At 40.9% G+C, this 22,672-nt stretch overlaps 4 protein-coding genes and 1 pseudogene across 6 annotated transcripts in view; 4 read left to right on the top strand and 1 right to left on the bottom strand.

Annotated features, from left to right (window-relative positions):
• The first annotated feature begins 1,688 nt into the window (after positions 1–1,688).
• LOC145493568 (uncharacterized) lies at positions 1,689–3,135 on the top strand (annotated as a pseudogene).
• A 172-nt stretch (positions 3,136–3,307) lies between these two features.
• LOC145491770 (uncharacterized) lies at positions 3,308–4,656 on the top strand. The gene has a single exon (XM_081471028.1). The coding sequence runs from the start codon at positions 3,309–3,311 to the stop codon at positions 4,650–4,652; it is 1,344 nt and encodes a 447-aa protein (XP_081327154.1). The 5' UTR covers position 3,308; the 3' UTR covers positions 4,653–4,656.
• Positions 4,652–5,203, top strand: LOC145493567 (uncharacterized). The gene has a single exon (XM_081473065.1). The coding sequence runs from the start codon at positions 4,652–4,654 to the stop codon at positions 5,201–5,203; it is 552 nt and encodes a 183-aa protein (XP_081329191.1).
• A 1,208-nt stretch (positions 5,204–6,411) lies between these two features.
• Positions 6,412–12,025, bottom strand: LOC145491775 (uncharacterized). Its single transcript, XM_081471034.1, has 4 exons — positions 10,888–12,025; positions 9,410–10,075; positions 7,884–8,346; positions 6,412–7,068 (listed from the first exon to the last, which is right to left on the bottom strand). The coding sequence occupies exons 2-3, from the start codon at positions 10,062–10,064 to the stop codon at positions 7,886–7,888; spliced, it is 1,116 nt and encodes a 371-aa protein (XP_081327160.1). The 5' UTR covers positions 10,065–10,075; positions 10,888–12,025; the 3' UTR covers positions 6,412–7,068; positions 7,884–7,885.
• The window catches only part of LOC145491764 (uncharacterized), a 36,983-nt gene continuing 24,791 nt past the window's right edge, over positions 10,481–22,672 (top strand). For 2 of the 3 annotated variants that reach the window (XM_081471018.1, XM_081471015.1), the window contains exons 1-2: positions 15,051–19,086; positions 19,699–19,740. In XM_081471018.1, the coding sequence (XP_081327144.1) occupies positions 18,987–19,086; positions 19,699–19,740 (142 nt within the window). In that variant the 5' untranslated portion in view covers positions 15,051–18,986. Of the gene's footprint in view, positions 10,672–15,050; positions 19,087–19,698; positions 19,741–22,672 lie in introns of those variants that run through there. The other variant, XM_081471017.1, reaches the window with a different exon arrangement.

The following is a 22,672-nucleotide window of genomic DNA, read 5'->3' as shown; positions in this document are numbered from 1 at the left end:
GGCGAAGGTATCCGCGACGAAATTGCAGATAAAATAGAGGAGCAAAAGATCAAGAAAGCCAAATCGAAATCGCTGTTCAGAAGACGAAAAAATCAGCTGGCGGATTTATTAGAAGATGGAGTAGCGAGTAACCGTGAAATAAGAGCTTCGAGGAAAAAACTTGACGAAGCCCAAGAGAATGTTGTTGAAGATTTGATGTCGTTGGCTGTGTTGTATTCGGAAGCTAGAGATCGACATGCTGTTGAGAAGACAAGCCGCGAACTTGAGGAAATCGAGAAAGAATTCTGTAATACCCAAGAAAATGTACAAGAATATTTGGACGCCAATAAGGATGAATTATCGAGTCAAGTGTCGGGATTTTCCGGGAAATTACGTAATTTGCATTCACAAGAAACAAAAGCTCGCCGGCGCGTGACCGAGCTCGAGGAGCGATTACGCGAAAAAGAAGAATCTGTCAAGCGTGCTCAAAAGAAAATGGAGGAAGAATATGCCCGTTGTCAAAAAGAAATGGAAGCCGAAGTTAGAGAGGCGAAGGAGGAATTAGCCCGTGCAAAAGGAGATTGCAAAGAGAAATATTCGAAGCTCGAGGGTGCCATAGACGAGGAGCTTGAGTTGTCGCCTTCGAGCCCCCCAAGAAGGGATGTCAAGCCAGAAGAGGAGGAGAAGACTGTAGAAGAATCACCGAAACATGAGCTCGGAAAAGACATGTGGAAACAATTGACGAGGGTTTCTATTCCGGTATTTAGTGGAGACAAGCGGTTGTATAGGAGCTGGAAGGCAGCATTTATGGCTGACAAAGCGCCAGCCACTGCAGAGTATAAATTGCTGCAGTCGAAGAAGTATTTATCTGGAGAAGCGTTGGCAGCAGTGGAGAGCTTAGGACATTCGGCCGAGGCCTATGAAGCGGCCAAGAGCAGATTGGAGAGAAAATTCGGTGGTTAACGCCGTCAGATCAATTTGAACTTAGAGGAATTGGACCAGTTCCGACCGATTCGTCCTGGAAACGCCAAGCATCTAGACAGGTTGGCAGACTTACTGGACGTGATTGTCATAAATCTGAAAGAGGCCGGAAGAAAAGAGGAACTTGGCAATGGGTCCTTATACATGAAGGTACAAAAGAAAATGACCAGCATTATGCTTGCTAATTACAACAGGTGGGTGTTTGAGCAGAAAAAAGTGGAATTTGTTGAGACACTTCGTGAGTGGATCATGCAAGAAGCTGAATTCCAGACTGTTGCGGCAGAGACACTTTGTGGGCTGATAGGAAAACGAAGAGATAGCTCACACACATTCTTTGGTCGGACAAGCGGTCCAGGAAAGCCTGTGAGCACAAATTGCCCACTTTGTAAGAGAAATCATCCAGTGTGCCCAGAGTTTAAGAAAATGGATGTGCAAAGTCGTTGGCGAAAGGCTAAACAGCTAAGACTGTGTTATCGTTGCCTCGGAAGAAATCACTAGGGAAGGCGATGTGCTCAAAGTAGTCGGTGTGGTATTGATGGCTGTCAGAAAACGCACAATCGGGCACTGCATGGAGATCAGTTTGTAAATGGTGGAAGTGCTAGCGAGTCACTAGTGATAGAGCCAGAGAGGGGCCTACTCTTGGACGTGGAGGCTAGTGAAAACAATGTACACAGTTCTGGCACGGAGAGGAGCGAAGCACCCGTCCTGAACACTCCTTGACAACAACCATGGCTACCACAAAAGCTCCAGAGCCAGCAAAGTATCTTGCCTTGCGTACAGTACCGGTGGTGGTGAAGAATGGGGAGCGAAGAATGATTGTAAATGCCTTACTAGATGACGGAAGCACAAAGACCTACATAAATGGTGATGTGGCTGCTGAGCTAATGAAGCACCCAATGAATCACAGTTAATGTGTTAAATGGCGAAGTAGATTCCTTCAGACCTGCAGAGTATTGATGGCAAGACTAGCACTCGTGCAAGAATTTCAGCATTTACAGCAACACCGGTGACTGGGAACACGAGACCAGTTAACTGGAAAGAGCAATCGGGAAAGTGAAAGCACCTGCAAGGTGTTAACTTCCCAAATCTTGGCCCTTGGCCAATCATTGACATGTTGATTGGCATAGACTATGCCGAATTGCACTTTTCCATTAGAGATGTCCGTGGCCAACCTGGGGAGCCGGTGGGTCGACTGACGCCGTTAGGCTGGACGTGTATTGGTTCACCTAAGCTGAAAGAGGACAGCGTGCAGCAGACAAATTTTAACATGGCCTACTTCGTTCACCAACAAGAGAAAGAATTGAGCTCTGTATTGCAGAAGTTTTGGGAGATCGACTCATCTGGGTCAATCACAGAAAGAGAACTGCTGAAAAAAGAGGAACTGTCGGCGATAAAAACATTTGAGAGCTCAGTACAGTTCAAAGGGGAGAGATATGAAGTGGGGATGCCATGGAAACCAAACGCCCCGAGTTACCAAACAACTATGAGATGGCAGTGAGCCGGTTGATCAGCACTGAAAAGAGACTTCTAAAGGATCCTCAGCTAGCGGAGTCGTATTCAGAAGTCATCAGCAAGTACACACAGAAGGGCTACATTTCTAAAGTGACACCCTCTAAGACAGAGGAGAAGGCCCGGTATCTTCCACACTTCGCAATTGTAAGACCTGAAAAGACAACTACAAAGACTACGGTGGTTTTTGATGCCTCTGCAAAATTTAATGGAATGCCATTGAATGACGTCATCTGCCAAGGACCAAAACTCCAAAGGGATATCTTTCACGTACTGCTCCGTTTTCGACGTTTTCCAGTAGCCCTAGTATGTGACATTGCAGAGACGTATCTTAGAATTGGGATATCACCCTCGAATAGACTATTCCATCGTTTCTTGTGGAGGGACGTAGATCAGTCAAGACCTCCAGATGTTTATCAGTTCAATAGCCTTGTCTCTGGAATTAATTCATGCCCATATCAGGCACAATTTGTTTCTCAGAAGCATGCAAGGGAAAACCAAGAGCACTACCCGAGAGCTGCCGAGACAATCTTGGAGTCTACATACATGGATGACAGCATGGACTCTTCCTCTAGCGAAGAGGAGTGCGTAAAACTTAACGAGGAACTATCAGCACTGTGGGGGTCCGCAGGTATGCATGCCAGAAAGTGGCTTTCCAACTCATAACAAGTACGTAAGAGGATACCTGAAGAAGACAGGACTCTAGAAGTGGACTTAGACAAAGGAAACTTGCCGTCAATGAAAACGCTTGGTGTGTTGTGGTTGTTTTAACTTACAGAGTGAATCCACCAGATGAGAAGTTCCAGTTGACCAAGCGAAATTTCCTGCGTAAGATAGCCATGCTGTTTGACCCTATGGGGTTTCTGGCGCCACACGTGATCCGAGCAAAGATTCTACCGCAAGAGATGTGGACTTCAGGATTAGATTGGGATGACCCACTAGATCCGAGCCAAGCTAGACAGGCCAAGAAGTGGTTTGAGGAACTCGCGGAGTTGTCAGACGTGCAAGTCCCTCGTTGCCTGCAGTTGAACTCACATGTTGAAACAGTTACCTTGCACACTTTCACAGATGCATCAGGGGATGCGTATGGTGCAGTAACTTACGTTAGGTACCAGTACAAGGGTGGTACAGTATCTACCAGCCTAGTGGCGTCCAAGACACGAGTGGCACCACCATCAGCTACAAGCATTTCAAGACTCGAGCTTATGGGAGCTGTTTTGGGATTAAGATTGGCCCTGTCTATAGCCAAGGTCCTTAAGATTGACCAGAGCCTACTCACATTCTGGAGTGACAGCATGAATGTGCTGTGGTGGATTCGAAGACCCAGCCGCAATTTCAGACCGTTCACAGCGAATCGAGTAGGAGAAATACATGATTCAAGCAGTCCTTCTCAGTGGCGTCATGTTAGCACACACCAGAACCCTGCTGACCTACCAACCAGAGGAATGTCTGTGACTGAGGTAAAAGGAAGCGAGATGTGGTGGGAGGGCCCGAAGTTCCTGAGCATGCCAGAGGACGCATGGCCAAAAACAGAGATTGATGTAACTCCTGAAGCAACACTAAAAGTCCGCAAGAAAGCGAGGGCAACATTTGATGTGCCAGGCACAGAACCAGTACTATTCGCGCTTACCCCGCAAAGGACTTGGCGTTTAAATCCCAGCAGATATTCAAGCTGGACCAGATTATTGAGAGCTGGGGCATGGGTACATCGATTCGTGAACAACTGCGGAACGCCGCTAGAGGAGAGGAGTTCTGGAGAACTTAGCAGTCAAGAGATCTCAGATGCAGAGACTGGCATCATCAAAGAGGCACAACAAGAAGCCTTTCAAGAAGAATACAAGGCGCTGGTCAATTTCAAGTCTGTTCCGCAAAGCATCAAGTTGCTAAGTTTGAACCCCACCATAGATGCAGAGGGTCTGCTTCGATCAGATGGGAGATTGCGCTATGCAGACTACCTGCCTTTCGATGCTAGATATCCAGTCATTCTACCAAGGAAGAGTGGGGTGACCAGGCTAATTGTGAAGTCCTATCATGAAAGAAGTAACCATGCAGTGGGAATCATCACACATTGTCCTTGCTGTCAGCCAGATTCTGGATCACGCGAGGTAGAGAGGAGATTCGTGACTGGGAAAGAGAGTGCTGTGAATGTCGGAAGAGAAAGGCGAAGGCTGCTAAACAGATAATGGCCCCCCTACCGAAGATTCGACTACGACTGCCTTTACGAGCATTCGCCCGAACAGCGGTTGACTTTGCGGGACCATTTGTAACTGTTCAGGGGAGGGGCAAGAAGAGAGCTAAACGATACCTTTGTTTATTTACATGTCTACCATCGAGGGCTATTCACCTAGAGATGGCCTATGGGCTGGATACACATTCCTTTCTGAACGCGTTTTATCGCATGGCCAATCGGAGAGGGCTGCCAGAAGAGATGATTTCTGATAACGGAACTAATTTTGTAGGCGCGGAAAGAGAGCTGAGGGAGCTCGTCGAGCAACTGGAGCGGGACAAGATTGAGAAATCAGCTGCCAACAAGGGAATCAAGTGGAGTTTCAACCCACCATGGGCACCTCACTTTGGTGGGGTGCATGAGACAATGATCAAGTCAGCGAAGAGAGCAACCTATGCGATATTGGGAACTGCAGATGTGACCGATGAAGAACTGATGACAGCATTTACGGGTGCAGAGGCACTCATAAATTCCAGGCCTTTAACGTATCAGCTGCTAATCAGATGACACACCCATCACCCCAAATCATTTCCTGATTGGACAAGTAGGAGGCCAGTTCGTTCCTGGATCAGTTGATAGAGACTGGTGCAAGAACTAGTGCGACATTTTTGGCACCGGTGGCTGCGAGAGTGGCTACCAACTTTGAATCTTAGGTCCAAGTGGCAGAAGGAACAGAAAGACGTCCAAGTTAATGATGTAGTCTTGGTAGTGGCACCGGACACACCGCGTGGGCAGTGGCCGCTCGGTAGAGTCCTAGCGGTCTTTCCAGGAAAGGACAAGCACGTGAGAGCTGTCAAAGTCAGAGTTGGCCGCAAGGAATTATCAAGACCGATCACCAGAATTTGCCCATCAGAACTCCTTTCAGAAGATGACGCAGAAGAATAGGACAACAGCAAACTTTAAGAGAACTAGAACTATAGTGAACTTTAAGCTAGAAACACACGAAACTCCTATTGATAGGTCGATGAGCTACTGGCCCATCGAGAAGGGGGAGTATGATGTGAAGGACACTTTATTATAGCGTATTTAAAGTGCAAATGCTTGGGTCATGTGACTACGCTTAGTGGATGTTTTTCTTTTGCCACCACGAGGAAATGTTTTCACTAGTTTAGGATCGCAAATTCGTCGTGGAAATTGATGTTCAGTTAAAATTCGAATAAATGGTTTAACTCGGAACCAAGCCTGATGGAAAAAAAAGTAAAGAGGGCAAGCAAACTTTGGCAGATTACAATTCAACTCATTGCCGTTCACAAGCAAAATGTCAGCTAGTACAAACCAGTTACATTAAACGAATTATTTGTTTCTTGTTTGCATATATAATAAACATCTTATTACCCGAGCTCAGTCGGTCTGTATGGGAGAATCTTGACCTCGGTCGTGTGTACAGACCTCACTGCGTTCGGTCTGTACTCACGACCTCGGTCAAGATTCTCCCATACAGACCTCCTGCTCGGTTAATAAGAGCTAAATAAAGTTTGTATGAGGAATATAAAGTTTGTATGTGCGGTGGCCCTTGCGGGCCACCGTAGGAAATTGTAACCGTCTGCACGCAGACTAGGCAATCATGGTTTCTCTAAGCGCTAAAAAGCGTTGCATAATTATTGTATACCTTGCCATGGAAAATACAGTAGCCAATAAAATCAATGCGACATACGCGCAGTGCACGACGGGAAGGTTGGCTGTAATAGGTGTTCATCAATCAATCAATCAATCAATCAATCAATTAATCGTTTATTTTAACACGTTTCGTCGCGGAGCTAAGAACTCGTTCAAAATACGAACCTGTATAAATAAAAACTATAGTAATTACAGCTAATAATATTATTCTATTCTAGGTAACAATGTTATTCTATTTTAAAACAACTTAATAGATATAAGCCCCACAAAAATAGAAAAAAAAAAGGGTAAATGACTATAAGATAGCTAAAAACGTAACAGAGAAGCTGTAAGACACATTCTAAAAAGCTACAATCTTGCAATTTACTTATGAAGTCATTTACATCACTTAAAAGACGTACCTAAGAGGGCAAACTGTTCCATAACTTAGTTAATAAATAAGAGAAAGAGTTCCTTTTGAATTTAGGATTGAAATTAGGTAATTCCAAAGTCGACCTCTCTCCTCTTAGACCGTAGGGTGTATGCCTATATTTATAAAGGTTTGCAAGATAAGTAGGTCCCAGACCACTTAAGCATTTAAAAAGAAGTACTAGCGCCTGATTTAAGTGCCTACAATATAAGGATTTCATGCCAGTCGTAGTGAGCAGCTCGTCGTATAACACTGACTTGTTGTGCCCAATTAATGTTCTCAATATATAACAGTTGCCATCCTCGAGACGGGACGACAAGTTTGAAACCAACCTACTGTGTTAAATCTTTTTACTGGGTTATCCTAAAAATAAGTTGATACATCCGTTACATAAATGTAGAAAACTTTAGTCTTACCCTACACAGGCTCTGCCGTAGGCCCAATACCAGCCGATGGGAACTGCACAAAATGGTAAAAGCAGACAGAAAAAGTTTGATTTTGATATTTAAACTACAATATTAGGCCCAGTTAAAGGGGCAATAACACAAGCATCAATGGCGCGACTTTTTAAGTCAAAACCTAATGTACATGTTTACAGCGATGGAAACCTAAATGGAATATAATAGTTTTAGTTTCGTTAAAAGTTGGTAGAAATGTGCACTTAAGCTATAATACAAAAGATATGTTGAAACAGGTTATACGCACACAAGGTGACGATGTCAATTTGAAAAAAAATCGGCACTCGTTTTCAAATTGTATTGTTCCGTCTGGTGAAAATCACTGAAAACTAACTATGTCCTCCATGAGAAAAAGAGATGGCAGCTGTACATTTTACCACAATACTTGGCAAACCCATCGCAGCCCATCAGGCACAAGGAAAGCCATGTTTTTGCATTATTTTCCTCTGTACTAACGACATTGTGCAAGTTAGGAGATTTTAGTACCTCTGCGTACGTTTTTGGGCGCTACGAATTATGGGGAAATGTAGCAGTCGCCATCTTTGTTCTTTTAGAGGAATTTATCTCCCTTTAACTATTTACTTAACTGTGTACAACTGAAGATACTCAGTGATAATTTAGGCATCGTTTTGACCAAAAGTTCACGGGATCAAAAATTGCCGTGATATGATGGTGTTGTTTCACTGTCTAGTGCAATTTAAACACTTAATCAGATGGCGAGACACTTTTTGTTAACACATTCTTGGTCTTGAGCAAGGAATCAGACACCCATGGCACCCATGGCTTCCCACACGTGACTCTGGGATACATTCCAGCAAATTCTTCATACACTTTAAGGTAATGCCAGTCGTCCTCTTTGGACCAATTCTCAAACAATTGTTCCACTCTTTTTTGGGCAAATTCTTCAGGGGCGCCGTCAGGGTAAAGCGTGATTTCTCTGTACTTCCCCAAAAGGCGGAATGTTTCACTCTCTGCTGCCTCCTCTGTCGTCTTGTCGTTATCCTCGTTGCTTTCAGGTTCTCTGGTGATAGTTTCGGGATCGGCGTCGCTCGTGATAGCCTCTTTTTGTCGCTTTTTATCGTTCTTCTCCTTGTCGAGATGTCTGGTACGTTCGTGAAAGGCAATCATCGCAGCAACAGCCTCACGTCTCTCAAGACTGAAGCGATCTAGATATACAGAGAGAGAAACACGTTTAAAAACTAAAGCGCAATGGCTGGGTGTATATCAGACCTTTCCGTCCTTGTAATCTTATCACACGCCAGAGGATTCAAACGTACCAAGGACGTATCCTGCGGAACTAATATCTTCGATAATCAAAAGGTTAAGTTTGTTCTGCGCAATTCTGAGGGAAAATAAGGATTCGTTCGATGCAACGCATCTATAAAGGAGGCAATCTGTGGATGATAACTTCGCAAAAATCTTAATCCCGTTTTTTATTCCGTTCGTCAGCCTGAGAGTTAAGGTTGGGGTTGGGGTTGGGGTTGGGGGTTTTTGTGCCCACCCCTCCCCCTCCCCAAACGTAAGTATTGACTTAGTCGTGATCAAACTTACATGACATGTAAAGCATCCAAACTTAGTTACTTAAGCGACAATGACGTATCAATCATGACATCATACCAGGACTAAATGACGTTATATTTCAAAATGCCGGCCATCTAGGATTCACCATCTTTTCAAAAATATCACAACAACAACTCCAAAATTGATGTAAAAAACAAACAAACAAACAAAAAAACATGAAAAATATATTGTTAAAGAATTTGGAGTTAAATCTCCAAAAATTTCTTATTTAAGCTATACCAGGAGCCCACGGGCTCCTGGCTATACAAAACAGCAAATTTGGGTGGGTCTATGGCTGCCATAGAAACGTGAAGTCAGATGACCAAACAATCAACACCAAAATATTCCATGATTAATGTGAGGAAATGTCCCTAAGTTTGCCCACTATAGCTTGAAAGATACGGCCTATGGTACGAAAATTTGAGATCAGCGTAAGTACTTTGCTCCCTCCCCTAACCCCCCTCCCCCCACCCTCACCCAAGGCTACTTTCTTGTTGACGCATTTCTGGCCAGCAGATCATTTCAAATAATAATAACAATAAAAAAAATAACAAAAAAAATCATATACTGTATAATGCAAAGTGGATTCAGAGCCCCAGCGCATTTTTCATCGCAAGATACCTAATGATAAAGGGCTGCAAAGCGTTATCTGGCAAACTAATGCCTAACCTTCTGAAAGGTGATTATCTTTGAGCGCACATCTCCCCGAAATGATTACGGTGGCTGTTACAAAGACCAAAATGGAGAATAACACCCAAGCCAACACATGGGAATGACTTTTGGCCTCTGCAAATTTCTCTTGTAATATTTTGATCTCTGTCTCGTTAGTCAGGTTTCTTTTCTCGATGGCCTGTCCAACCTCCCTGCAGACGTAGTACGTAGTGTCACCAAAAGAAGCGATCATCCAAAAGAACGGTCCAAAACAAGCCTTGAGAATGGCTGGTAAGACACGAGCACCACAGTCACACCACCGGTAATACTTTCCCATGCAGACTCTGTCTGTAAGTATGGAAAGTTCACCAAGGACCACTAGATTGACGAAGAAAACTATAAAAACTGGAGCCACCAGAAACGCAGTTCCATAGGCTTTGTGGTGGTTCAAGGGACAGTCGAACACCTCCTTACTCAAAAGTACCTGTAAACCCACGGTAACACCGGACACGAGAAGGTTCTTTAACGTGATCTGATTGTCCTTTAACAAGCCCATAAATCCCATGTTCATGTTATTTTTTGTTGCGTCTTTCGCTTTATTGAGCATGTTCTTGAAACGGCCCATAACCCCACCAGGAGCACTTGTTGGCTTCGGATCCACTCCGTCTCCCATTTTATTCGTTGCTAAAAAGAATGAAAGGAGATACGGAGAGTAGGGCGAAAAAAAAAATCTAACCACTGCAGGGAAAAATTCCTCGTTATAAAATTTGAGGCGAGTTGTGGGGAGAGAACGGCGGAAGGGAAATGCTCCAAATTTCGCGGCTTTCTGATGTCAGCTTTAGTTTAGAAAGAAAATGGGACTTGCATAAAGAAATTAGCTGATAAGAAAAACAAATTTAGTGATGGCTGACAAAATTATTTGTTTGTTAGCATTGAAACTCGAGAAAGGTTTTTTTTGTCTGTACGTCTTTTTCTACAGGACGAAATATAATGATAAGTAATCATCAGACCGTCACGCAACGACGAAAAATAACGTGACCAAGGTCACGACGACAGAAGTACATGTATAAACTGATTGAAGGAGCCTAGTGGCTTTGTCAATGAGGTACAACCAAAACCTCATTTCATTAAACTCAGTGAACTCTTTAAGTGTATTGGAAGGAGTCATTGGAAGTTAAATTCCTCAGTTGAGGAAAGCGCGATAAGAAGAACCGAACCTTAACAAACAAACCTTCAACTTCAAGCATGAAGCAACGGCTCAGAGTTAATCCAAAATGGCGGTGAGTCGTTTCGAGTTTGTATAAATTATATGCTAGCACTTCATCTCGAAGTAGTCTTATCGCAGAAGCGATGCATATCATCATCGTTAAGAAAAAAAAATGATGCTGGTGGCAGGATATTCTGCAGTTACTCCTAATCTACCACATGCATAATTCATTTCTACTGATAAAATGCCGTACATGTACTTTCATATACTGGATTGTGGAGACTCATACCATAGCTTCTGAAATTTCGCCATCTTGGTATAGTTACTTCACATCATAAAAAGTAAAGGTCAAGTCTGCAGACGAGCCTACGGGCCCACCACATCACAAGACAAAGATAAATTTCGCATTTTCCACGATACTAAAATCATATCGAGTACTAATTTTGAAATTTCAGGAAGAACACGTTCACCTTTACAAACAGGACGGTTCTCGTCTACGATTCTCTTCTTCTCGATGAATTTATGACCTACTGAACACTATTTCAATCGGATTATATACTCGATTTGTTTTATTGTTTCGTGACAACTTGCATGCGTGTTACTACGATTATCAGTTGAGTAAGGCGGACGAAAGTTTGGTCACCAAGTTTTAACGTAAAAATCGTGTTGTTGTCACGAGCAACTGGCTCCGTATCCATTGGCAACTTGTCGGCCTTTGACGTCAATTGACAGCAAAGCGCGCGAAATTGTAGGCGACGCGACAAGCGACCAACGGCTGTTGATATTGTTACCAACGGAAACGAGGTAAGTTGCCCGTGACAACAACACGATTTTACGTTAAAACTTCGTGACCAAACTTTCGTCCCGCCTTACTCAACTGATAATCGTAGTATGTTGATCTTTTAATAGAAAGGTCAATGTCGTTCCGCGATGGAAAAACACACACGCACTGTTTACGTTTCATAATTTGTGCATGCTCTCGCTCTGCGGTTTCTACGCGGTTTTGAATGGATTGTGAATCTTGCGCGATCTTTCGTCGATAGATAATTTGCAAAATTTCAAATATTAAAAGAAAGTTTATTTATTAGAAAGTAATATGTTGAAAAATGCTGAACAGTAATTAATAGTGAGTGCGCCATCGTGATTCAAGTCACGTAAATTGATGAACATTAGTAATAGACAAATCAAATTGACTGATCTCCCGGTAACTGAATTTATCAACGTTTTAAAGGAAGCTAGAGGCTTACTGTACTTCTCATTGTTCCAAGAAAGCTTTGTTGATATTGGCAACCTGCTTCGCGGAGCTAAGTCACCGAGGGCTGAAGAAGAAAATTAATATGAATGAGGAGTCTGGAGAGGTTTTGAGGCGAATTTTAAAATTTAAATTCTCCTGTATTGTAGAAATGGGATTATGACTTTTCGCCTGAAGTTAATAAAGTTTGAGTTTGGACTAATAAATGATACGATTTTTATACTCAAAAATGTGAAATTCTAATATATTTCTTTGTTATCGGTTCGAGTGTTTCATGCGAGACATTTGATGTAAACACCATTCTGATCCGACGATATAGACAACGATACCTTTTCGCCTGTGCGATTTAGCACGTGTATGAAAAACGTTCTAGAAGAATAAGCCACGCCCGTCATGCTTTCGCGTGTCAAGTTCATGAATTAGTGCCGGTCTGTTTCATTGACGTAGTTGTCCGTGCACACCATCATCAACATCATCATCATTATCATTATCATTTATTTGCCACGTAAAGAATAACAAAAGATATTGACAATACTCAAAAAGCGACAACGACATGTTCCACAGGAAAAAGCAAACAAAAAGCAAACAGCAAAACCAAAACAACAACAGCACAACAGCAACAGAGCCAACAAACTGGCTAAACGGACTCGCTAGTACAGCACATGCAAGTTGAAAACTTGGGTCTATATACTTGCGAGCCCGTTTGGTCAGGCCTTGCGTGCACTTGCGTTGACTTGCGATGATATTTTTTCCAGGAGAAAAGTCGACAGATGGAGTTTAAGTATAAAACTTTTATTTTCCGTGCTGTTACCATTGATAGTAAGTTTTTCGACTACCGTGTACCAATAAACACTGCCATAATTAAGATTGCGATTTTCACGAGACTTTTGGATTAAAGTGCATATGGAGAACAATTTTTTATTTCCTGCCTGTCACTGAGGTACAATTTTTCAATTTATTTGTATGATTTCGATCGTGCAGGACGTATTTCAAGGCGCGACTAGTTTTGTTTAGTGTCCCCCCGCAGCCGTTATTAGGGTCGTCACGCAACGCTTCTCCCCCACTAACAGCTTCTTAAACCTGAACCTCATTTATTTCCGCGGATTAGCCAATCACAATATCCCTCACATATTCCTGAGGCGGTCGCGCCAAGACTAAATTGTCCAATCACAACTCGTGTTCTATCGGCTACTGATAGTGAAACCAACATGGCGTCGCTCGAAGAAGCCTTTATTTTGGTGTCTTCCAAGTTCAAAATCCCCACTTTAAATTATCATCAGAAGCTGGCAATTGACAAAATAGTTTTAAATAGGAAAGATGTTTTTGTGAACCTGGCTACCGGCTTTGGCGACAAATCTCTTATTTATCAAGCTCTTCCACTTGTGTTGTCGTAGTGGTTAACAATTTATTATTGCTCCCGCGATTTGCTATGGAACGCCATGAGCCGAGGCCTTTCCAACGAACTGATGAGTCGATGATAAAGTTTTGTTCACATTTTTACTCGGATACTCAAAGGACACTTTGACTTGACTTGTATCACGAGAGCCATGGCCAGAAATCGGCGTCGATGTCAACATTGGAAGGGGAGAACTTCCTTTCAGTTGTGCATTTGGAAAAGCCCGTAAGACCGGACCAAAGGGATGACTTTGAATCGGTGATAAGCAGGAACCCAGCGGCGTTCTGTCAGCAGAAATTGGTGTCCCCAACGCATCCGAATCTTCGTGGAAGGCAGAAGAAGTACAAGTGGTATCGGCAAATCGCAGCGATTTGGATGCTTTTCCTCGAGGTGATGAAGTTGATGTACTGTTTTGGCACCTCTGTCGGCATTCTCATCTGGATGTAGTAGGCGATTTACCCTGAGATTTTCTCTTGCCTTGAAGACTTCTTCGATTTCTTTCTTTAGCTCCTTCAACTTATCCGATACCCGATTACATTTTATCAAACGCTGGTAGCATTTGTCTCTACAGACGAACAGTTCGCTGTTTTCTGAGTAACGACTCACTCCATGCTCCATCGATAGCGAGGATCGGATGACTTCAGCAATGTCGAGTGAACTCTTACCGAAAATAAAGATTTTGTTATTCTTGAGGGAAGCCGACGAACAAATGAAGCACCTAGAGCTACTTTCGACTATTTTCTTCGGAGTGAGATCCATAGGAAATCTCTGGGATGTCTCGCAACATCTCGCGAAGGAGGCGATGAATTTACGCGGGAAACTGACGTCATTGACAAACTACTGATACGTGATTGGTTTCAGAGCTAACAATAGGCAACGTGTGATTGGAGCATTGTGTAATTTTCACGTGAACTCTAAACAAAGGGAAACAAATGGGGTTCGGATTTAAGCAGCCGTTAGTGGGGGAGAAGCGTTGCGTGACGACCCTAACAACGGCTGCGGAGGAGACTAAGTTTTGTTCGCCTTGAATGCGAATCGTTAAAATTCGTAGAAGCCATTGTAATTTCTGCTGCGTTTCTAGTGCGCATGCTTGACGGAATGCCACATACTCGTCTGATTTGAGTCAAAGCCAATGTATGAATAAGTAGTCCAACTATTCTCACAGGTATAGAAGGCGCGTTTATTGTTGTGGAATGGCTGGTGAAAGGACACGAGCAAAAATGGTTCTTGTATATGTGGCTCTATATTTTACCACAAAACCTTGCTAACTTAACACAACCCATTACGGCACAAGGAAAGCTATACACGTATTTTTGCAATATTTTTCATTGTTCTTAAGACTAGGCTTGATCATGAAGATTTTATTAATAAGATTTTATTACTGATTTATTAACTTTTTTATGAGCGTTGCTAAGTTTTTCGTGCGCTAAGAATTATGGGTCATGGGCCCAGTCGCCATCTTTTCTCTACGGATAATGATCTTTAGTATTTCTATAATGAATTTTAGTATCTTATGATGAATTTTAGTATTTAATGAATTTTAGTATTTGATCATCCATTGTAAATTAATATATTTTCCTTATATTGGTTTCGTTATCGTTTTTCTCATTTTTATTCTGTAAGAGTATTGAGATTTTTTAATGTAATGCGCTAGAAATAAATTATTATTATTATTATTATTATATTTTGTAAAGTTTAGCTCTAGTTTTTGTCACAATAAACACTCCTCTTTTTTTAAATAATAAAAAATTATTATTATTATTATTATTACTATTATTATTATTATTATTATTATTATTACGGATAACTGAAACCAGTGACTCTCGCAGACGACATTTTCACGGTTGTCGTTCGCTAGCCAGGCCAACGTTTTCAGAGCAATCATCCTTATCTTGCAGAAATAGTATTTCTCTATAGTTTTTCCTCCAATCAACAGATTTTCTCAACAGGAAATCCTTTCCGAAAAGGCAAAAGCTTACAGTAAACTTCATGTTCCACTTTAAAAACCAGCGTGTAAGAACCTAGTGAATTAAGAACTTGCTGGCTGAAATTTTCCGTTTTGGTGCCCAGACATACAAGAAGAACTTGTTTAGCCAAATAAGATCAAGCAGGTTCTTATATGTGAGTTTCACTTAAATTATGAACTCTTTTTATAGAGACAACACTACATATACAAACTCTCACCAGTTGTGCCAGGCGTATCATAATACAGTTGTGAATAAATGCTGTCTATTTAAGGTCCAAACCCATGCTTATTTATTTTTCTGGTAATCAACAACTATCTCTCCTTCAGAGAAAATTAATTCAGAACCTAATCAGATTAAGAACCAATTAGCCTAATTGCCAATAACTACCCCAAAATACAAGAACCTATTTTGCCAGACTTCAAAAACTAGGTTCTTACACGCATGGTTTTACTGTAATCATAACAATTACAATTTCCTCAAATGTGATTGGTGCATAAACTGCTGTATTTTGCTCTAATTAATCTGCAAAGCTGTAATCGGACAGTGTAATGGGACACGTGTAATCGGACAGTTACATGAGCCAATCATTTTAAGTCCTCTTCACTAAATCCACCAATCACAACATTGATTGCAATCACTATAGTAACTAGTTCAAGAGACTGACTTTGTAAAATTGTGGAGGTTTAGTCTCTGGTGACTGTTTTGAAAGAAACTTAACAGCCATTTTGCAAGCTATTCTCCATATTTTTAATTATGATATTTAAAAATGACTATTAAACGTTCTTTTTCAAATGAACTTTTGCTTTTTGGGAAATTGTAATTGTTATGATTAATTGGTAACAGGACATCGTGTCGTCCAATTCAGTCTGTAATCACACTCGTGATTAACAAATCGAACTCCCGCTTCGCGCTCGTCCGATTTTGGTTATCACTCGTGTGATTACAGACCAAATTGGACTCCACTCAGTCTTGTTACCATTACTACCTACTAGGAATACTTTTTATGTTAAAGAAAAAGATGCTGGAAATAAAAATTGCTCCGGAAACTGCCTTCAACGTAATGCCGTTAGCTGTTTATGACGACCCTACAGTAGCCTCTGAGAAAAGAAAACAAATTTCAGGATTTTTAAATTACCACCATTTTGATGGTGTTATGCAAAGTCTTGGCAAAAGAAGAAAGAGTTGATCCAGTTGAACCAGGACTAAACAGGATAAGGAGCAAAATTAACTGCGTGTTTCCAAACCGCCCAGGGCGTGAGCAGAATTGGTTCATCTGGTGAATTTTTATATTTGGGTCTCATAAAAGTATTGGAAATGCATCTAAAACTGCTAAGTGTTTTTAAAGTCGTCGATCTTCAATGGCCAATTCCTTCTACGAAACGGTCCTTAGGGAATCATGGTAGCTCAGTGTATTCAACAAAACAAATATCCAGTCTAAGATGATGAACACAACCACCATGATGTCTATTACGGCGAATTTTAAGCAACAAAGCTATATGATAATTTTGGTTAACAACCTTTGTAATGAATTTGCTCATTATACCGTTAAGATGAAATTTGTCACACTGGCCCCGATCCTACATGTTGAGTTAATTGAGTGACGCCCGTTTCACTTATGTATAAATCAGAGTGAACTCTCTTCTCCATCCCTATAACGTCCGATCCTCCAAAAACAATTGAAAATTAGCTTTTCAGATACCCGTCCCCTGGTGATGCGGAAGCTGGGAGGATTGAACCAAAATTGTTCACATTCCCGTTTTCTAAAGACGCTTGAAATTTGTTTATGTGTGTTTCGCTTCAAACAATGATCTGACTGGTACTTGACAATAGTTTCACAATGGTTGAATTTATTTTAGACTTATTTTCATGAATTTCATAATTTTCGCTCATTAGATTCAGACGATCGAATTTCTTTCGTTTTCTGATTGCTTGTTGCTTCTGACTTGAAATTAGCTTCATTTTTTTTTTTTTTTCAAGAAAAGCAACTAAAATTTGTCGACTTGACGTGACGTCTTACATGAAGAACACTGTTCAGACATTGGGTTCGTCTGCCCATGACAGAAGCATTGTCTCGGCCTAGCTCGGACACAATTTCCTGACGAGTGTGTTTCAAATTAAAAACCGTGGTACAATTCATTGCAAGACAATCTTTGAATTTTAACTCATGTGTATCTTATTCTTTTATTTAACTATTCTCCTTTTGCCTCTGTCGTTATTAATATTGAAACAAAATTCGTCAATCTTAAGCGGATTACTGTAATCAAGTGGTACTTATCGGTGTGATATCTCACTGCGTTTTCGATAAATTGTACACGGTGCTATATTTTATCTAGGAGAAATTCATTTCCATTTTTACCATGAGTTAAACACAATTTAACTGTTAACCGATCAAAGCGATACAACTGAGAAACGTCGATCGAGAGCGCACAAAGATAGGTGGTTTTAATTTGAAAGCCAAAGGATTAGGGGCGAATTTCGAATTGAATAGAGAAGAAACGGTCCTCTACGGTTTGGTCAGGATTTTTCTAGTGTAGGAATATTTACTCTTTGCATCAAATAAAGCGAACGAACTCAGTCTTCGCATTTAAAGCCAACAGTAGGTCAAGGAGAATTAAATTATGCTATTTCCGATCGACGACCATATTTGGGAATCTCTAAGGAATGCTTCACCCTTGACCCGGAGTTGTCCTGGAGAAACTATGATGTCAATGAGGTTATAGCCGAGTACAAATTGAACGGTGTCAATGGCAAGGCGCTTTACGACCATGTCATGATAATATTGTGTCATCCATTTCAAGGGCATTACTTAATTGACGGAGACGCTCTCAGCACCTTCAACACACGCTTGTCAGTTTTGATTGGCGCTTGCATACACGGGGGTGTGACAGTGTTTAACATTGCGTAAGAACAAGATGAATAGCGATTGTAACTGCTTGTTCTTTCTATGAGAGCGGTCGTTAAGGCCTCTCCTGACGAGTATGTAATAAAACTACCCGCCCCATTTTTCTGGCGTTTCGCCGTCAGATCTTTAGGCCTTACATATCCTTGACGAACAGACCGATAAAATGTAAAACAAGGTATAGTTTCTTGCAGGTAAATCGGGGAATGTTTCGTATGCAGCCCACTCGAGCGGATTCAATGAGCATTCCACCTGTTATATTGTTCGGAAATCCGTTTTTCAAACGGTTCAGTGGTCGTAAATGTCCCTTTCTCCGTCTACCGTGACTTTATCAACTTTCGCTTCCGCCCACGTCTGGGATTGCCGTGTTCGCGTTCAACCCACGCGACGAGTTCCTTTGCATTTCGCGGAGCGTTCACCGACGGAAAAAACGCCTTTTGTTCAACTCACTGTTTGCCTTGAATGTTGCTTTGAAATCAAACGAGTGTGAATGTTTTTCGTTTCAGTGCCGACAAGCGCGAGGATTTCGCCACCATGACGTAATTGTTTGAAACTGCCGGAATTCTCGCCTTGTGATGTCATGGTGATCCATGACCAGGATTTCCTAGATGGGTTCCAGTAGTTGTCGGTTCGCGCGTCACTTGAAACTCTATATTTTTTATATTCGAATTTTCTTTCAGGGTTTTTTTCTTGGCAGCGATTTTCAATTTGTATCGGAATGCGAATCTCGTTGGATTTGGAATGTTTGTGCGGGGATTGAGCGATCTCTATTATGGCGACACATCTTTGCTAACGCTTTAGTCGCGAAGAGGATAAAAAAACTTGCATCCATGTTAATTTGGGGAGTAACGACTTGTCGAATGGTTGATTTTCAATGTACATAAGGGAAGGAATATTTGGAAATGTTCCCAGTGCTAGAAGTTCGCGTTTTAAGCGCATCTGGTTATTCGTATCGGCCATCTGCTTGCTCCAAGGTATCGGTGCTAAATGCTTTTGCTTGTGTTTATATTAATCTCTTTCTGGTGGAAACTCAAGTACTCATCGTAAACTGATCACAGTCGTTGGTAAAATTCACCCCTTAAAACGTTTGGCGCGTAATTAGTTGAATTGCTCCAAGCTCTCTTAAAGGGGGAGAATTTTACCAAACGAGATAGCGCAGTGAATACTCGTTTAATATCATTGTAGTTAACTTAATTAGTGTTTGTTTGGTTCTTAGAAAGTGGAACACAGTTCGTGGCCACTTGTGCTAACAACCTCTTGAGTTGATTAATTATTTTAGTCTATATCGCTTTTTTATTCGACATTACTTGTTTAGCGAGAAGCGGAAACCATCTAAGGCCAAGCCTGAAAGATTTTTGGTTAAAGGAAGCGAATTTTTCATTTCACTTATCCTGACTTTACTTGATTCTAACGTTTGTCGCCGTTACGTACATGTGTTTTGGTGCCGCATAACAACAACTGGCTGTCATCTTTGTTTAATAGACGGAAAGCACCTTTCCACGGCGTAAATTTTTAGAATTAGAAAGGAAATGGTTGTCTTTCAATTGCTAATGTAAATTTTCTCTTCGTTTGTCTTTGCCTTAAAGTCAAGAAAGCGAAAGGTTTTACGGATCACGCCTCCAAAACAGGTGAGTGTAAATAATTTACTGTTAGTTTTTTAAACTGCGTGTTCAAAACAGAAATGTGACAAGAAACAGATACTAATTAAAGAAATTCGTTTGCTTTGTTGTTTGAAAGGAAAAAAAAAAACAGTTTGTCGATTTAGAAAGCTGGTATACAGCGATGATTCAACTGGTACTTGTGAGATTAACCTTCTAGCTGTGTTTTCATAAACATTGGCCTGAGCTACCTGCTACGTCAGGTTCACCGTAGCCCTTGTTCTTGTTCATTGAATCTGAGAGGATAAGTTCTTTTTTTTAAATTTAAAGAGAAAACGCCCCATTACGTTAAAAGCAGATTCATGTATTTAGCGTCAAAAGTAAAACTAGTTTACAAATAAAGTTAACATTTCTTGCAGTGTCTTGCGAGGGGAAGCTATTTAATTATTACAAATTTATTCCCTCGGGCGTACCTTTGTGATCGTTGAGTGTTTTTTATTTTTATTTTCTTCTAGTGATAATGTTTTTTTTCTCTCTTTGTTTGCGATCTGAACATTGTAACTTCGCTTTAATTTATGTCTTTAAAAACTTTTAAAGTGACAAAGATTGTAAAAGTTGAACTCTGGCAACTGCTTAATCTAGGTGATATTGCTCAGCTTCCATAAAAAATCGAGACCACTCGAGCATGAGCACTTTTGAAAACCCGACAGGTCCTGAGGTTTTTACTCGCTCATAAGTTGAGGTATGTGTTTGTTTTGTTGCTCCAGGGTTAATTGGATTGTCCAAACATGACTTGAAATTTGTTCAGGTGTCAAAGCTAGTAGAAAGGTGATCACATGTGTCAGTCCAATATTTAATACTTCAACGAAAAACAAACCCTTCCCTAGCAAAAGGTCGCTTTCTATTGTTTCTGTAGTTTAGCGCAAACGTGTCTGTTCAAATTTGATTTTGCGTCGGTGGCCAAGAAAAAAGTTGGAAAATAGAAGAAAACGAAAGAGTAAACGCCCTACTAGGTACTAAGTGTTTTTTCTTCCCGTCAGATATACTTTAATGTGATGGAGATGTTATATAAGGTCATCATTGAGATTTGGTGCTTCGAAATATGTAGTAACATGAACAATTAACAATGATTGATTCAGATGGTACCGCAGACAAGTTAGTTGCAATATCTATTTCGAAAAAATGAATTTGTACTTAGTAATTTTTTTTCAGTGATGGTCTATTTTTTCTGTCGTACAAATTGGTCCACGCTCATTCTTTGGAAAAAGGACGGTTGCTGGACTGAAAATCTGAGTAAAAAACAAAGATAGGTTCCTTTGCTCTTTTACGAGAGATTTAGAGAGAACTGGCGAGCTTTTTCGCTAAGCAAGAAGTTCTAATCGTGTGTGCACTAATCACTTAAAAAGCAAACAAACAACCAACCAACCAAACAAACAAACCATCAAAATGTGATTAAGTAATAAATGAAATGACGCAAACGTCGTTTGGATGATTATCATTTTAGTTGCTAATATTATGTTTTTTTTTTTGTCTTGAGAAAAAACAAGAGCGGTACATTAATTACCTGACAAATACAATATCCTGGTCTGAGAGGCGGGATCCTCGCAAACATTGTGACCTGAAATGTCAATGTAGTCAACTTGTCTTTTTTTAAAGCAAGGCGTGGTTTTTATTTTTACGAGAAATATGCATGAGAAATATTCAAACCAACAAACCTCTCTGCTGGGTCATATTTACTCAGTGAAATGATTGACAGATCGAGGAACGTATAACTAAATGACAACAAAGTATTTTAACTGGCGCACTAAAAAAAAAAAGATCGACATTTTACAAGACATGAAACTGTGCTAATATCTTTACTGACAAATGACAAATCAGATCGTATTTTTAATGACAGCAGACACACAACTCAGCTATATTTTCACGGACGGGTGACAATTACAGGGTGATGTTGACTGACAGCTGCTTATGGAACGGTAGCATTTAAAATATTTTAAAGCCTTTTTAGATCGCACCTAATATTCATTGTGTTATATTAGCTAGTAAGACCTGGCCTCATGAAATCGTAGTCATAACAACGCTATTCACTTTAAAGTTTGAACTTTCTGAAAAGTGTGGAAAATAAACAAAGATTTACCTTTTTACTCTAAAATCTCCTTAGGGATTTTTTTTACAGCGGCCTGCTTGGCAGTAATAAAGGGATACAAAGTTTCTGACACGATTTTCAAAACAGAAGCAGCCTTGTTTATAGAGAAAGGGATACTACTATCGTTGCTATATACGACAACGTTTGTTTGGAAACCAGTGAAGAAATGTAGTCTTATGTTTGCATTGCGGTGTATTTTGGTAACAATGGAAGGCTGTCCTCCAAGCCTTCCCCTCCCCACCCCACCTGAAAATAGGGAAATGGCCGCGATTTGGACGCCGGGCTACCTTCTCATTCTTCTTTTCCCCAGTTTTCTCGCGGTCACTTTTCTCATTCTGTTATGACTTTTGCGAAATAGGGACTGTAGCTGATGGAATCTTTAGTTTAGTCTCAAATCTTTTCTCTATTTAAACAATAGAGTGTTTCTGTCGAGGAACTATCGGCTGATAGTTGCCCTGCGGAAATTTGATGTTCTTAAAACAAATATTTGCTTCCCTTCTCGGGCAAATATGCTAGTTTTAAGAACATCAAATTTCCAAGGGGCAACTATCATATTGTCTTTATTGTTCACCACTAAATGTTCTTCCGTGCGCCAGTTCAAAAATCATATTGAATTATTTTCAACTTTTTTAGATGAAAGCCGTGAAAGTCAAACGTAAAATTTGAAAAAGAAAACAAAAAAAACCCTCTCATTATAAATTCAATTGTTTATTTTCTGTAAGCCCGCTTGTTGCCATAAGTATTTTCGCGGACGAGTACTATCCATCCGGGTATTTTCCTCGGACGGGCACTATGGGCTGATAGTGTCTCTCCGCG

Source organism: Orbicella franksi, chromosome 7 (assembly GCF_964199315.1).
Source record: "Orbicella franksi chromosome 7, jaOrbFran1.1, whole genome shotgun sequence".
NCBI lineage: Eukaryota > Metazoa > Cnidaria > Anthozoa > Scleractinia > Merulinidae > Orbicella > Orbicella franksi.
This window is presented reverse-complemented; position numbering and strand designations above follow the sequence as displayed.

What these genes read in the sequence shown, in the direction of transcription:
- LOC145493567 (XM_081473065.1), top strand. Translation starts at nt 4,652, where the DNA reads ATGGCCCCCCTACCGAAGATTCGACTACGACTGCCTTTACGAGCATTC.
- LOC145491770 (XM_081471028.1), top strand. Translation starts at nt 3,309, where the DNA reads ATGCTGTTTGACCCTATGGGGTTTCTGGCGCCACACGTGATCCGAGCA.
- LOC145491775 (XM_081471034.1), bottom strand. Translation starts at nt 10,064, where the DNA reads ATGGGAGACGGAGTGGATCCGAAGCCAACAAGTGCTCCTGGTGGGGTT. An exon ending in AGATAATCACCTTTCAGAAG is followed by an intron (nt 8,347 to 9,409) that starts GTTAGGCATTAG and finishes CTGTATATCTAG; the next exon opens with ATCGCTTCAGTCTTGAGAGA.